Consider the following 15,752-nt stretch of genomic DNA (forward strand, 5'->3'; position numbering starts at 1 on the left):
ATAACCTCTGTGGCGGAATAAAGCCTGCCACGTTCTTCTCGAGTGTTCCAAGTCAAAACAGTTGGTCAAGGCACGGGAAAGTAACGGCTGCACACCGAACTGCTCGATAAGCTGCTCGAAAAACACATATATTTTCTTTTTTTATGCATTCTAACTAGTACAGTAAATAAACACTAGCAAAAGTGAGCTAACAATGGAGGTAATGTCTTTCGCGCTATTCCGCCTATAATGCGCTCCAAACAAACATCCAAAAACCTTCATCACCATTTTATAAACACACTGTAAGTATATATGTAATGTAGTAACAGGCACATTCATAATAACATTTAATATTGGTGTATTTTGCTTATTTTAGGCATACAGATGCAGATTAATTTCACAGATGCATTACAGCGTTTATTTCCTTCAACAATAACAACTACCACTAACCATGGCAGACTTCATGAGAGACGATTACTACATTGGAACAAATGATGATCCAGAACCTTATATTTTTAAACTTGAATATACGTAGGATGAGCTACAAGTTTTAAAAGCTGATCGAGTGATAAGCAGATCCAGCAAGTACTAGTATTGCGAAGTGCTGAACAAGAAATACAAACTACGAACATAATAAAACCTCTATGGAAGTATTATTATAGAAAAATTATTTGCAAATGTGTATCTTAATCTGTGCGCTTGTAATCCAATTTGTGTGCGTGTGTGTACTAATTTGTGTGTCTGTACATCAGAGTGTGTGTAATCAGATCCGTGTACGTGTGCAGTGTTTCCCATAAACTGCCAAGATACCTGTGGCGGCGGGGGCGTGGCTATGGGCGTGGCCACCATGACATCATCGAGTAATTTGCATAATTTACTACAATGATTTGATTTTTTCTAAAAAGGCTCAAAAAATGTATACTTACTAATTAATAATAACAGTTTTGTTTTAAATGTCCATCCATTTTACAATATAATTACAACACTTTATGTACATATTTATATACAGATTTGAACAATAAGTTATTCACTGAAATATATTTATTAATTGTGGTTCTTGCAAAAAATATATCTTATAAAATATAAAAACTAAAATGTCTCAAAGCTATGCCCCTTTAATTAGTGCATACTAAATAATTTAACTTTAGCCTACTACTACAACCATATTATTTACCAGCAACATAAAGTGAAACAGAGGCAGAGGGTGTCCTGCCACAGTCAGTAACAAATAAACAGAAAACAGTAGTGGTGGTAAAAAGACACAGAGCTTCATCAAACATCTGATCCACTGAACAAAGAGCTCCAAAAATCTTGAACTTTAGACTGCCATCAGTTTTACTCCCTACACTTAACCATGTGTTTCCTGCTGCCTGCAGACTTTGCACCCTTTGTTATATACACATGTTGTGTTTCTAATATAAATACATTTAATAAAGTCAAATACAAATAAGGCAACAAGAGAAGTATCCTACACTTCTCTTTTGTAAAGTAAATCTGAACAGCCGATATGGGCATCTACATCAACTATATGATTTGCCTAAAAAGCTGGTGAGGACACAAAAAAAAAAAAAATGGTTTATTATTTTTATTTTATTTTATTTTATTTTTTTATTTGTGGCGGACGTAATTCTTTCGTGGCGGGCCGCCACAAATAAATGAATGTGTGGGAAACACTGCGTGTGTCTTTAAGTTGCCTGTCTGTCCCTAATCAGAAAGAACCCTCGATAGGCTGTCTACTTACACATGACTTTTGCCACACTTATGCCATGTAAGATTTGAGCGTGCGCATCCAGATTCGTAAGCGTGTAATACAACTTGTGCGCGCGCATTCAGAATTGCGTGCGTGTAACACAATCTGCGTGTGTGTATCTGAGGTGTGCCTACATTTAACAAACCACGGAAGACACCACACAGTTTAAACCAATCAGAAACAACTTACAGCTGAGGTGCGTGAAAGACAGACGCCAAGACCCGCCTTACGTTGATTCTAATTGGTTTAGATTGTGAGTGTCTTCTGTGGTTGGTTAAAAAGGCACAGTGGCTTATTGGTTATTATTGTTTTTTGGTTATTTCGAGCTGTCTGTACAGCGATTTGAACGTGTAACAAGGGTTGTACGTCTGTAACTCCCCCTGGTCTTTGTGTTATACTCACCGCTAATCAGCGCCTTGCAGCCACTGATCAAGTTATTCTGCGTTGAAGTCAACAACGATAGGCCACACTCTTAACACTTGCTCAGAGATGCCAAGCTTCACACTTTGAGCGGGACAGACAGGCAAATTTAACTCTTTCACATGCAACACGGCACACTTGACATTTGTCATGCTTATATTCTTCATTTACTACTCCAATTATTTTCATAATATTAAACCGTTGTTTGAGTTACTCTGATTGATTGATCGAAATAACCAACCAAATCCGGAAAACACTACGCAATTTAAACCAATCAGAAACAACGTAAGACGGGTCTTGGCGTCTCTCTTTCACGTACTTTAGCTGTATGTTGTTTCTGACTGGTTTAACATGCACGTGAATTGGATTACACACGCACAGATTGAGATACACGTTTGTAAATAATTTTGCTACAATAATAACTTAATACTGCTCTCATTAGTATGCAGATTGATGGGATTTTTATATTTTACCGTTTAGAAAAAAAAAATATCATAATCCTCACGCAGGTTAAAAAAAAAAAAAGATGGAAGCAAGCAAGCATCTTTTCATGTCTTTCTTGCCATCTCCAGGTCTAAGTTAAATGTCAAATTTGAACAACTACTCGGTGTATGCCCACAGCCTCCTACTATACAATTATACAAGGGAGAGGCATGATTTCTAAAAAGAACTTTCACCAACTCCGGGGCGATGCAGCAGCTCACCGCTCAATATGTCAATAGCTGCATAAGATAGCGAACTCTCTGTGATCACGGCCCCGCAAAAAGTAGTTATTCGGTGTTAACACTTGTAAAAACAATATCACCAATACTTGGTTAATATGCAGGTGACGACATGTAAATGGAGTATTGCTGGCGGTTTTTGGAAGTTTTAAAGGGCTTTGTAGGTGCAATAGAGTACTGTCATTAGTTTTATTGTTAGCCACCTCGTACTTGCCGTATATTACAAACTAGAATGCATTAAAAAAGACACGTGGTCTTGTCTTACTTAAGGATTGTGAATGATAGACAAAATTCCAAAAGTTCCAGTTCAAATTGAGTTAATTCGTCATATGTTCTATGCATTGTTTTCTGAATAAAAAACGATTATTTTTCTATATCAAATTTGTTAATATTTATGTGTGTCTGGAACAGATTAGTTGGATTTACATTTTTTCTTGTGGAAAAATTAGTTTGGTTTTTGCACAATTTGTTTATTGTTGGATGCATTCATCACCATTGTCAGTCTGCAATGATTCAGCGGGTAAAAGCAGTTGTAAAATGCCCAGTGTCCTAAAGGGGGCACTATAGGCTCAGTAGTCACATAATACACTATCTGAAATGCACAAATGTTCTTCTTGGATCTCTCGTTTAAAACTCTCTGCTTTGGGATCTTCTCTTCTGTCCCCTTTGGAGAACTCACAACATTCTTTTCATTGCCTAATAGCCCAGAATATTTCGCTTCTCTTCACCTGGACTCTTCCCACACATTCTAATGGATGTAACTTTTCACAGAGGCTTTCTTCCTCTGCCTTCTGGCGCTCTCTCGCACTTTCTCGCCAAGCTGAAGTTGTAACCATTTGGTTTGTCTGTGTTCACAGAGAAGAGACGCGAGCCTCCAAATGGTATGTTGTGCACTATTTCCTGTCCCTTAACTTGACAAATTAATTTAGAGTTTTTGTAACTGTTTTCATGAGCAAAGGTTTAATCTTGGATTAGGCATGCATGGAGTTTACATAAAATCCAAAGCTAAATCCTGCAATAATATGACAGGATTAAAGTGCCAGTGTGTGTGTGGTTTGATGGAGAAAAAGGAGGAGCTAACCAGTGGAAGTGGGTGGAGAAATGGGAGCATGGAGACAATCCAAGCGTCATGATTTTGGCTGTGGAAAGGGGAAAAGTGTGTTTTATAAGGACAGACGCGGCAGGGAGTGCCCCTTCTCAGCTCAGACAGCATCCACTCTTATCCAGATGTCTGAGGAGGGTCTTAAGGGCTAAATCCAAGTCCACCACACTTTGTCTTCATTCCTACGTGGACCTGCTTGGGTAGGGTCTCCTGGACAGAGAAGACAGAAGCATGTGGATTCTTTCTCCACCTGAAGCCATTCCTCATTTGTGTGTTGAGTGAGCGTTCTCCGGCTGCGATGATGTTCTGCACCACTTTCCTCTCCGCTCCCTCCGAAGACCTGACATGCGAAGGCGGCGGCGGAGCTTCAACTGGAGGAGGAGGCTTAGGCCCGGCGAGCTGCTTGTCGTCCTTGCACTGCCTGGTTCTCCCTCAAGATGAACTCTACTCCAATCTCTCCCAGAGCGACGCATCCGCTGCCCGTCGACTCTCGGTTTACTCCCAAGTGCGAGCTCGCAGTTTTATCGGCGATATGCTGCTGGAAGGCAGCCGATGTCGGGATAGAGATGGCGGGGGGATTTGGGACAAGGTGGGGAGGAGACGCAGTCGATCCGCTTCGCCTTTACCCAGCAAAACAATTAAAAGTCCTTGTAACGAGAGTGTGAAAGGTATGTGCCACCTTTGGGATCGCTACAGGAATCCACTTGTTGCTGATTTACCGTATTCTTCCGGGCTAAAAGTAGAAAAATGATTTGTTCATATATTAGCCGCATCGGACTATAAGCCGCAGATATATACTGGTACGTTGTGAAATTAGATATTTACATAGAATTATTTTGTAAATGTTTATTTACATACCTTAATTGTTTTCAAACGGTGCTTGTAACATAGCAGTTTAACGACTGATCAAACAAAACAGAAAAGTAATTGATGTATTTATTCATCCTTTATGAGATGAATAAGATGTTCTTCTATTTTAGTTAGGTTCAATATGTTTACCAAAAGTCTTATTCTTTGTACTTTGTAAACATTTGAGTTTGAAAAATTTCCCAAAGTAAATCATTTTAGTACATTGTTTGATTTTCTTTGCTTAATCCATTCCATAATTTAGGTGTAGGAGCATGGTTCAAGATTGGGAAAAAAGTAGTGACTTATAGTCCGGAAAACACGGTACAACTTTTACATCAAATATGTTTACCACACGTGCACTGATAGGCTATTTCTCACTTGTTTTTGGCTTCCCTAAATTAGTTACAGTGCTACTTCAGTTCTCCTTTGTAATCTGTTACAAAAGATCCAACAAAGCTTGAATCCTACGAAAACAAAGCAATTTTTACCATAAGAAATAATACAAATCCAATTCATCTGGCACCCAAAAATGTTACAAAACACATTTTGTGGAGAATAATCATAGTTTTACATGCAGAAAATAATTGATTAAAGAACATTTGCCATCAGATTTACCTTTATTGAAGCCCCTTTTGTACTTTGTTGAGTTATTTCTTGAATTCAGTAGTGTTTATTTCCTTCTTGGTCTCATGGTGCATTGTTTTTGCAGTAGCACTTAATTTAAAAAAAAAGAAGAAAAAAAAAGCACAGACTGAATCACAATGTTTGGTTACTTGATTCCGTGGTAAAAAAGACAGTCAATGTTTGTTTCTGTACGATATCCAAGACAGTATATGAAAACCAAAGCAAAATACTTGAAGGAAAAGTGAGGTACCACTGTACGTTAAAGTAAACAGCATGTCCTTTAGATTTAATTTGTAATGATTCCTCCCACAGGTCCCTCGCTGCCCATGGCCACTGTGGACATCAAAAACCCAGAGATCAGCAACATTCAGCGTTTCCATAGTAACACCCAGGTGAACAACTTAATGCACTCCACCTTCCCCAAGCGGGAGAAGAAAGTCAGAGGCAAAAAGAAGAGGCTGACCAAGGCAGACATCGGCACACCCAGCAACTTTCAGTGAGTTCCAGCATTGTAAGTGAACACATCACCAGCTTACAAATTTTTCTGCTCTGTCACAGACACATTGGACACGTGGGCTGGGATCCAAACACAGGCTTTGACGTAAGTGAAACAAAGTATTCATTTGGAATGAAATCAAGATTTCCGTGTCAATCAGACTCACACTTCTCTGAAGTTAACCCTCGGCTCACAAATTAATCTTCACTGCAAAACCACAGAGTCATCGTAAGGGCGGTTATACAAGAAGATTTTTTTGGGGGGTGGGAGGAGGACCTGTGTTCTGCGTAATCCTTGGGCCTGTTCCAACATTGCATCCTCTGTGATTGCACTGCCCGGCGAGTATGAGATTATCGAGGACAAGCACGAGAAAGATTCAGATTTGATTGAAAAAGCTCAGTGGGTGATGTCATTCAAATTGTTTCTTGTCTTTTAGTCCAAAATGAGCATATATTAAGAAATTGTTTAGGTTAATGGTGAATTTAGTCTTAAGTTACATTGATACGCCACATTTGCATAGTTCAACATGTCTAAAAAGGAGTAGGAGGAAGCAGTTTATTTAATGTAACATCGATTGCTGATCGTTTTTTTCACTTCTTATCTTTAACATGTTACAGTTTTCTAATAGTGAGAGAAAATAATCAGAGCCTCCGATGTGGTGATGACGCCAGTTTACACAGTATTTGTGTGCAGCACTCACACGCACACGCCAACTGCTAAAGTAGCTGGCATCTGTTTAATTAGCAGCAACCCTTCAGGTCAAACATTGCCGTAACACTTCGTGTAGCTGTTATTCGGAAGCCAGTAGCCTTCAAAATAAAGGCGAGACAGTAAAAAAATCACCGTTGTACTACAGTCACATGTGTGAAAATGCCAGTAGAAGTGAGGATGGACAAAGATCTGGTCTTGTAAAGGACACAGAAATTATAAAGCATAGGGATGTCCGATAATATCGGCCTGCCGATAATATCGGCCTGCCGATATTATCGGCCGATAAATGCGTTAAAATGTAATATCGGAAATTATCTGTATCGTTTTTTTTATTATCTGTATCGTTTTTTTGGTGTTTTTTTTGTTGTTGTTTTATTAAATCAACATAAAAAACACAAGATACACTTACAATTAGTGCACCAACCCAAAAAACCTCCCTCCCCCCATTTCTTTCTGTTATCAATATTCTGGTTCCTACAATATATATCAATACAGTCTGCAAGGGATACAGTCTGTAAGAACACATGATTGTGCGTGCTGCTGGTCCACTAATAGTACTAACCTTTAACAGTTAATTTTACTCATTTTCATTCATTACTAGTTTCTATGTAGCTGTTTTTATATTGTTTTACTTTCTTTTTTATTCATAAAATGTTTTTAATTTAGTTATCTTATTTTATTTTTATTTTTTAAAAGTACCTTATCTTCACCATACATGGTTGTCCAAATTAGGCATAATAATGTGTTAATTCCACAACTGCATATATCGGTTGATATCGGTATCGGTTGATATCGGTATCGGTAATTAAAGAGTTGGACAATATCGGAATATCGGATATCGGCAAAAAGCCATTATCGGACATCCCTAATAAAGCAGGAACATTTTTCTTTCCTTGCTTCTTTCTGGCTGAAGCCGACAAAAGAATACCTGCGTCACCAACTGGAAATGGAGAAAAATGAAGGTACAAGTGCAAGGATAAATGTTCATTGAATAAAATATCAAATAATTTACAGTAATGATAAAGAATAAATGCGTTTCTTAATATTTCCACACTTTAGTCATTTGAGTGACATAAAACACTTAACACGTTGCTAAAGGCACAACAATCAAAATAAAATCCTGCAAAACCCAGGTGGGACTGAAGGATGGCAGGAAGTCATATTAAAAGAAATGGGAAAAAAAACGATATTAAAGATAAAGGAAAGAAAAAATTGGTATATCAATAAATAAAAGCCTGACAGTATACATCTACATAGAAATTTGTACATGCAGGATGTGGACTAAACCTTAACGTTGAATTATTACTTTTTATGTCAATGTTAGAAGTTGACCTTATGCACTTGAAATATACGCTCATGCGTATATTTACAATATGCACCTCTGCATTACCTTGTATTCCTTTTAACATTAAAGAAAACAAAACAAGAAAAAAGGAAAATATATATATCAACTTACAACAAAGAATAACTTTATGGACAATGTTTAGCCTGGAACAGAAAATATATAAAGTGCATCAACTTGCCCAAAATAAAAAAATACTTATAACTATAAACATGTTTTAACTGACTTGAACCATTTAATACTGAAAAATAAAATAAATAAAACAATGTGTATATTGTATACATGTCTGGCTAAAAGAAAACTGAAAAGTATATGAACAAGAAAACAAAGATTTTTTTTTTAGCTATCTCAAAAACTAGCTTTTTTTTTTAATCAAAATGAAGAAGTCAGGATAAATGGCCACAACGAGCCCGTTTTGTAGTGCACAGCTTTTTGAAGCATGATACTGATAAAGCACGTTCCAAGGCGGGAGGCAGGGTACACCCTGGACAAGTCGTCAGCAGATACAATATATAGTATAGTATGAAAAACACCATAAACAAATTAGTGAAGTACATTTTTTATTTTAATTTTTAATACTAATTAACCTCTTAAGGCCCAAACTGTTTGTTTACATGCTTTTTTTATTTCTCTTTGCTATTTGGGCTTATTGGACCCTAATCAGAATAAAAACTAAAAATCATCTTTTGATATGATGTACTTAGTCCATAAGTACACAAACGTGTACTTCATGTGTAGTGACATGCTAACTTTTATTTTTACACTTTTTTTTCCAAATTCCATTGTATGTTAGACTCTTCTGACACCACCAGATAGCAGTATAAGTGTCCATATGTCGGCATAAGACCCCAATTCAGTAGTGTACACAATTTTTGAAATAAGAGCTAAAAGGTGCTGTCCACGAATGTGGCCACTAAGGCCTTTAGAGGTTGCAGTAATGACAATGATCGTTATTACATTGTGATTAAAATAATATTAATAAAGAATAATAAGATTTACCTCTGTCACCATTACCATCAACTCAAATGTAACAATACTCTACATAAATAAATGGATTATAAGAGAAAGAGAAAAAAGGGAGCAAAACATAATCATCCATCCATCCAGTTTCAACCGCTTGCAATAGCTTCCAATGCCACCCATCACCACTAAGGGGCATCATCGCTCTGTTTATAAACAAGCCACCAATGTCACATAATCTCATCATAATACTGTGATGCTTGGATTTCTGCTGACAGTTAAATAACTTGGACCCCGAACTGAAGAACCTCTTTGACATGTGCGGCATCTCCGAGGCGCAACTTAAAGACAAAGAAACCTCCAAGGTTATCTATGACTTCATCGAGAAGAAAGGAGGGGTGGAAGCTGTAAAAAATGAGCTAAGGAGACAAGGTAAAGTTCACCGGCCACTTTATCTTGGATGACTTGTGTAGTTAGCGCAAACTTAAAATGGAAATGTTGGTGGTTTTATTCCCAAGTGTGCGCACATGCCAATTAGATTGTAGCACAGGTGGGAAATGCACTGTACTTTACCTGCAGTTTACAAATTGTTCCAGTTCGTTAGTCACCCAAGCTGGGAGTTTTTGTGGGTGTTTGGTGTGCTTCATCTCGGTGTCAGCTGCTGTTTCTCTGCCAGCAAATGTCACACCCCTAAAAGTTAGTGCGTGATAATAATAGTACTGGTATGGTTTATTTGTTTCTGACAAACAAGTTCCATGAAGGAACGTCACATGATTACATTTGCACAATTCAACATGTCTAAAAGGGAGTAGAGAGAAACAGATCTTATTTACTTTAGTACTGATAAAAAACATTTTTTTTACTTACAAACCCTGTCTCCATATGAGTTGGGAAATTGTGTTAGATGTAAATATAAACGGAATATAAGGATTTGCAAATCCTTTTCAACCCATATTCAATTGAATGCACTACAAAGACAAGATATTTGATGTTCAAACTCAGAAACTTTTTTTTTTTTTGTGCAAATAATTAACTTGGAATTTCATGGCTGCAACACGTGCCAAAGTAGTTGGGAAAGGGCATGTTCACCACTGTGTTACATGGCCTTTCCTTTTAACAACACTCAGTAAACGTTTGGGAACTGAGAAGACACACTTTTTAAGCTTCTCAGGTGGAATTCTTTCCCATTCTTGCTTGATGTACAGCTTAAGTTGTTCAACAGTCCGGGGGTCTCCGTTGTGGTATTTTAGGCTTCATAATGCGCCACACATTTTTAATGGGAGACAGGTCTGGACTACAGGCAGGCCAGTCTAGTACCCGCACTCTTTTACTATGAAGCCACGTTGATGTAACACGTGGCTTGGCATTGTCTTGCTGAAATAAGCAGGGGCGTCCATGGTAACGTTGCTTGGATGGCAACATACTGTATGTTGCTCCAAAACCTGTATGTACCTTTCAGCATTAATGGCGCCTTCACAGATGTGTAAGTTACCCATGTCTTGGGTACTAATACACCCCCATACCATCACAGATGCTGGCTTTTCAACTTTGCGCCTATAACAATCCAGATGGTTCTTTTCCTCTTTGGTCCGGAGGACACGACGTCCACAGTTTCCAAAAACAATTTGAAATGTGGACTCGTCAGACCACAGAACACTTTTCCACTTTGTATTAGTCCATCTTAGATGAGCTCAGGCCCAGCGAAGCCGACGGCGTTTCTGGGTGTTGTTGATAAACGGTTTTCGCCTTGCATAGGAGAGTTTTAACTTGCACTTACAGATGTAGCGACCAACTGTAGTTACTGACAGTGGGTTTCTGAAGTGTTCCTGAGCCCATGTGGTGATATCCTTTACACACTGATGTCGCTTGTTGATGCAGTACAGCCTGAGGGATCGAAGGTCACGGGCTTAGCTGCTTACGTGCAGTGATTTCTCCAGATTCTCTGAACCCTTTGATAATATTACGGACCCTAGATGGTGAAATCCCTAAATTCCTTGCAATAGCTGGTTGAGAAAGGTTTTTCTTAAACCGTTCAACAATTTGCTCACGCATTTGTTGACAAAGTGGTGACCCTCGCCCCATCCTTGTTTGTGAATGACTGAGCATTTCATGGAATCTACTTTTATACCCAATCATGGCACCCACCTGTTCCCAATTTGCCTGTTCACTTGTGGGATGTTCCAAATAAGTGTTTGATGAGCATTCCTCAACTTTATCAGTATTTATTGCCACCTTTCCCAACTTCTTTGTCACATGTTGCTGGCATCAAATTCTAAAGTTAATGATTATTTGCACAACATTTTTTTTTATCACTTTGAACATCAAATATGTTGTCTTTGTAGCATATTCAACTGAATATGGGTTGAAAATTATTTGCAAATCATTCTATTCCGTTTATATTTACATCTAACACAATTTCCCAACTCATGGAAACGGGGTTTGTACATTTTGCCTTCATAATGTCGGTTAATGGGACTTTTTTTATCCTCAGCTCCCCCACCCCCTCCATCCAGAGGTGGACCGCCGCCCCCGCCTCCACACCACACCTCGGCCCCTCCGCCCCCGCCGCCCGCCCGCGGCAGAGGCGCTCCACCGCCCCCTCCGCCCTCCAGAGCCCCCTTCTCGGCGCCGCCGCCGCCGCCTCCGTCTCGGCCGGGCATGATCTCTCCCCCGCCACCTCCGCCAAGCCGGGGCTTCCTGCCGCCGCCCCCGCCACCAGCCCACTCCTCCACCCTAACGCCACCTCCCCCACCACCTCCCATGACGACGTCCATTCCATTCGGCACCGGAGCACCGCCGCCTCCTCCGCCGCCACCTCCTGGACCACCTCCACCTGGCATGTCCATGGAGGCTAACGGAGGCGACAGCGGGGGAAAGTCGGCCTTGCTGAGTCAGATCCGGGAAGGCACCCAGCTGAAGAAGATGGAGCAGAAAGAGCGGCCCGTCTCCAACGTTGGACGAGACGCGCTCCTGGGCCAAATCCGACAAGGAATCCAACTTAAAGCTGTGAGTTTTTCACTTCACCAAACTGCAAAATGGCCTCTAACCTTCCTTCTCTTCAGAGGGACGATAATGACTCGCCTCCGTCTTCCATGGCTCCCTCGGCCGGCATTGTGGGCGCTCTGATGGAGGTGATGCAGAAGAGGAGCAAGGCCATTCACTCATCAGGTAATGGACTCTGGGAAATCAGCACAACTCCACAGGATTCTGATGCACTTCTTTTTCACAGACGAGGACGAGGACGATGAAGACGATGAGGACTTTGAAGACGAGGACGAGTGGGAGGACTAGTCATGTTTTTAGATAATTATGACACTTAAATCTTTAATTTGAAATTACAAAAATGTAAATGTTCTATCAATTTGCTGTATATTTTTGTTGCCTTTATGCTTCTTCTTTTTGTATTAATCTGTGCAATACCTCATTTAATCTTATCCGTTTTGTACTGTCCTCCATCAGTGGCTCGTCTCTCACCACACATTCCCTGCATCCTGTCTCTCTCATCGTCCCAACTATAGCGTGCAGTTTTGACGTCAAGCTAACATTTTTGTTATTAGAGGCCTCCGTGGAGCGGGGGGGAAAAAAAGAAAAAGCTATTTTCATACCCTAATTGTGGTTTATTTTTGACAAATCTAAAGATCCTAGTTTAGCACTCATATTTTCTTTGAAAAAGTAAGAGAATATTTAGCCTCATCTGATGTCCTGTGTAAATTTGCCCCAGATTGTTCTATTTTTCTTGTTTTTGCACAGAAAGACTTGCTGCATTTTCAGGTCGGTCTCCTATGTATGCTTTAAGAGATGAGAAAGAGGAGTTTTGCGGTGGTATATTGATGGTTCACACTTACTTTCTTTAAATAAACTGACAATGTTATATTAATAAGTGACGTTTTTGACAGAGTAACGATATACAGTATACCATTGAAACTCTTGAGGCACTTGGACAGAAAACCTTTATTGTTTAGCAAATAACACTACATTCAAGTGGAGTCACTGCAGGGTTTGTTTTATCTTTTTTTTTACTTTACAATATCAAGTATTGAAAATATTTGTTGGAATCGGGTCATTGATGTAAAATTTGAGGAATAAAGACATTTTTAGTTGTACACCTCCTGAGTTACTGGACTAAAACTGAAACATGTATTTTGTTTTGTACATATTTAAGTTGCATACATACATCCATTTTTCTACCACTTGTCCCTTTCGTGGGTACTGGAGCCTATCCCAGCTGCTAGGGCGGAAGGCAGGGTAACCCTGGACAAGTCGCCACCTCATCGCAGGGCCTTGATTACTTAAAGGGGCTGTTTGCAACTTGCTGACACTTAAGAGTTTTCTAAGCAAAAAATATAACATTGGCTACTAGGGATGTCCGATAATGGCTTTTTTGCCGATATTGCGATATTGTCCAACTCTTATTTACCGATACCGATATCAACCGTTACCGATACATACAGTCGTGGAATTAACACATTATTATGCCTAATTTGGACAACCAGGTATGGTGAAGATAAGGTCCTTTTTTAAAAAATTAATAAAATAAGATAAATTTAAAAACATTTTCTTGAATAAAAAAGAAAGTAAAACAATATAAAAACAGTTACATAGAAACTAGTAATTAATGAAAATGAGTAAAAATAACTGTTAAAGGTTAGTACCGTACTATTAGTGGACCAGCAGCACGCACAATCATGTGTGCTTACGGACTGTGTTCCTTGCAGACTGTATTGTTATATATTGATATATAATGTAGGAACCAGAATATTAATAACAGAAAGAAACAATCCTTTTGTGTGAATGAGTGTAAATGGGGGAGGGAGGTTTTTTTGGGTTGGTGCACTAATTGTAAGTGTATCTTGTTTTTTATGTTGATTTTTCAGAAATAATAAATTTGTATAAGCAACATTTTTACCGGCCCGAATAAAATGATTGGTGTTTACATGGTCACTCACCCTGTCTCGTCAACACGTACACGCACGCTGGAAGTACAGTACACAAAAAACAATCGAAGCAACTAACAATTTGCAGTCATGTTGTTGTTATGATAGAATATACATTCAATGACAGCTAATGCTAACTATCCAAATCGGTGTTATTAGCTAACACTCAAAGCTAATGCATGTGCATGTGTTACATGAGTTTTGATTGATTGATTGATTGAAACTTGTATTACTAGATTGCACAGTTCAGTACATATTCCGTACAATAGACCACTAACTGGTAACAGCCGAATAAGTTTTTCAACTTGTTTAAGTCGGGGTCCACGTTAATCAATTCATGGTAAGTACGTTACGTAATCGCTCTCGTCCTAAAATCCGTTAAAGGGCAGGATATAACATTTTTGAAAGTTAGCACCTTCTAGATATATGTGCAAATGTAGCAAATAGACACTTTAAAAGAAGCTAAATACTGATTGTATATTGAGTTTTGTTATTACAGTTATGTATGATGGCTAATGCTAACGATTGAACTAGAGCAGCCATTTTGTTGCTACGTACAATGTACTATCTTCAAGTTATAAATGTATTGTAGTGATTCACACTTGTTATATGACCCTAATTAGCCTTACATACTTTGTTGACCGTTCATTTCCAGAACAGCATTGAATGTATGTTGAGTCTTGTTAGTACTGGTATGAATGATAGCTAATGCTAACATTTTGGTCCTACAGTAGCCTTCATAATTCACAGGTATTTTTGGAAATTCTCACTTGTAATCTGCCTCCTTTTAGTCTTAAAAGGCTTTTTATACTTACAATAGAGTCTTGAATGCAAATGCTATGAACAGGGGCTGCCGTTTTGGTGCTGGAGTTATAGGGATGTACAGATACTTGAATATCAGATACCAGATCTTTATACCCTCATATTGATTCTCAAATCAAAATATCGCTACTTTAGTTCAGTGGTGGAGTAGCACCTCAGAAATCCCTTTGCTTTCAAAGTACCACCCAATGACCAACATTTAAAATACAGTAGCGTAGTAGGGAGGGACGGCGTGGCGAAGTTGGTAGAGTGGCCGTGCCAGCAATCGGAGGGTTGCTGGTTACTGGGGTTCAATCCCCACCTTCTACCATCCTAGTCACGTCCGTTGTGTCCTTGGGCAAGACACTTCACCCTTTGCCTCTGATGGCTGCTGGTTAGCGCCTTGCATGGCAGCTCCCGCCATCAGTGTGTGAATGTGTGTGTGAATGGATGAATGTGGAAATACTGTCAAAGCGCTTTGAGTACCTTGAAGGTAGAAAAGCGCTATACAAGTATAACCCATTTATCATTATTTATTTATAACTGAGGGAACTCTCCTGAAGGAATCAATAAAGTACTATCTATCTATCTATCATATTGCCAACTTTGAGACCTCCAATATCGGGAGGTGGGGGGGGGCGTGGTCGGGGGGGGGCGTGGTTGGGGGCGTGGTTAAGAGGAGAGTATATTTACAGCTAGAATTCACCAACTCAAGTATTTCATATATATATATATATAAATACTTGACTTTCAGTGAATTCTAGCTATATATATATACATATATATATATATATATATACATATATATATATATACATATATATATATATATATATATATATATATATATATATATATATATATATATATATATATATATATATATATATATATATATATTATATATATATATATGTGACGGTCCACAACTGTATGTGGCAAAATGCAGCTCCATACTGCTGTCGCTTCAACATATCACTGGCACCAGGTGGATTATGAATTTCTTTTATTACAGTGTCCTGCAAAACAGTGCAAATTGTGAGACTGTGAGTCCACTTGGGT

General features: G+C 38.8%; 2 protein-coding genes across 4 annotated transcripts in view; one reads left to right on the top strand and one right to left on the bottom strand.

Moving 5' to 3' along the window:
* Positions 1-13,058, top strand: part of LOC133662062 (actin nucleation-promoting factor WASL-like) — a 43,332-nt gene extending 30,274 nt beyond the window's left edge. The window contains exons 5-11 of one of the 3 annotated variants that reach the window (XM_062065721.1): positions 3,729-3,752; positions 5,759-5,942; positions 6,005-6,047; positions 9,234-9,387; positions 11,447-11,961; positions 12,018-12,123; positions 12,185-13,058. In XM_062065721.1, coding sequence (XP_061921705.1) covers positions 3,729-3,752; positions 5,759-5,942; positions 6,005-6,047; positions 9,234-9,387; positions 11,447-11,961; positions 12,018-12,123; positions 12,185-12,246 — 1,088 coding nt within the window. In that variant the 3' untranslated portion in view covers positions 12,247-13,058. Of the gene's footprint in view, positions 1-3,728; positions 3,753-3,906; positions 4,642-5,758; positions 5,943-6,004; positions 6,048-9,233; positions 9,388-11,446; positions 11,962-12,017; positions 12,124-12,184 lie in introns of those variants that run through there. The other 2 variants (XM_062065723.1, XM_062065722.1) reach the window with 2 other exon arrangements.
* Positions 1-15,752, bottom strand: part of LOC133662056 (uncharacterized) — a 268,044-nt gene that overhangs the window by 57,818 nt on the left and 194,474 nt on the right. The window lies entirely within an intron of this gene.

The sequence above is a fragment of the Entelurus aequoreus genome, linkage group LG12 (assembly GCF_033978785.1).
Source record: "Entelurus aequoreus isolate RoL-2023_Sb linkage group LG12, RoL_Eaeq_v1.1, whole genome shotgun sequence".
NCBI classification, from domain to species: domain Eukaryota; kingdom Metazoa; phylum Chordata; class Actinopteri; order Syngnathiformes; family Syngnathidae; genus Entelurus; species Entelurus aequoreus.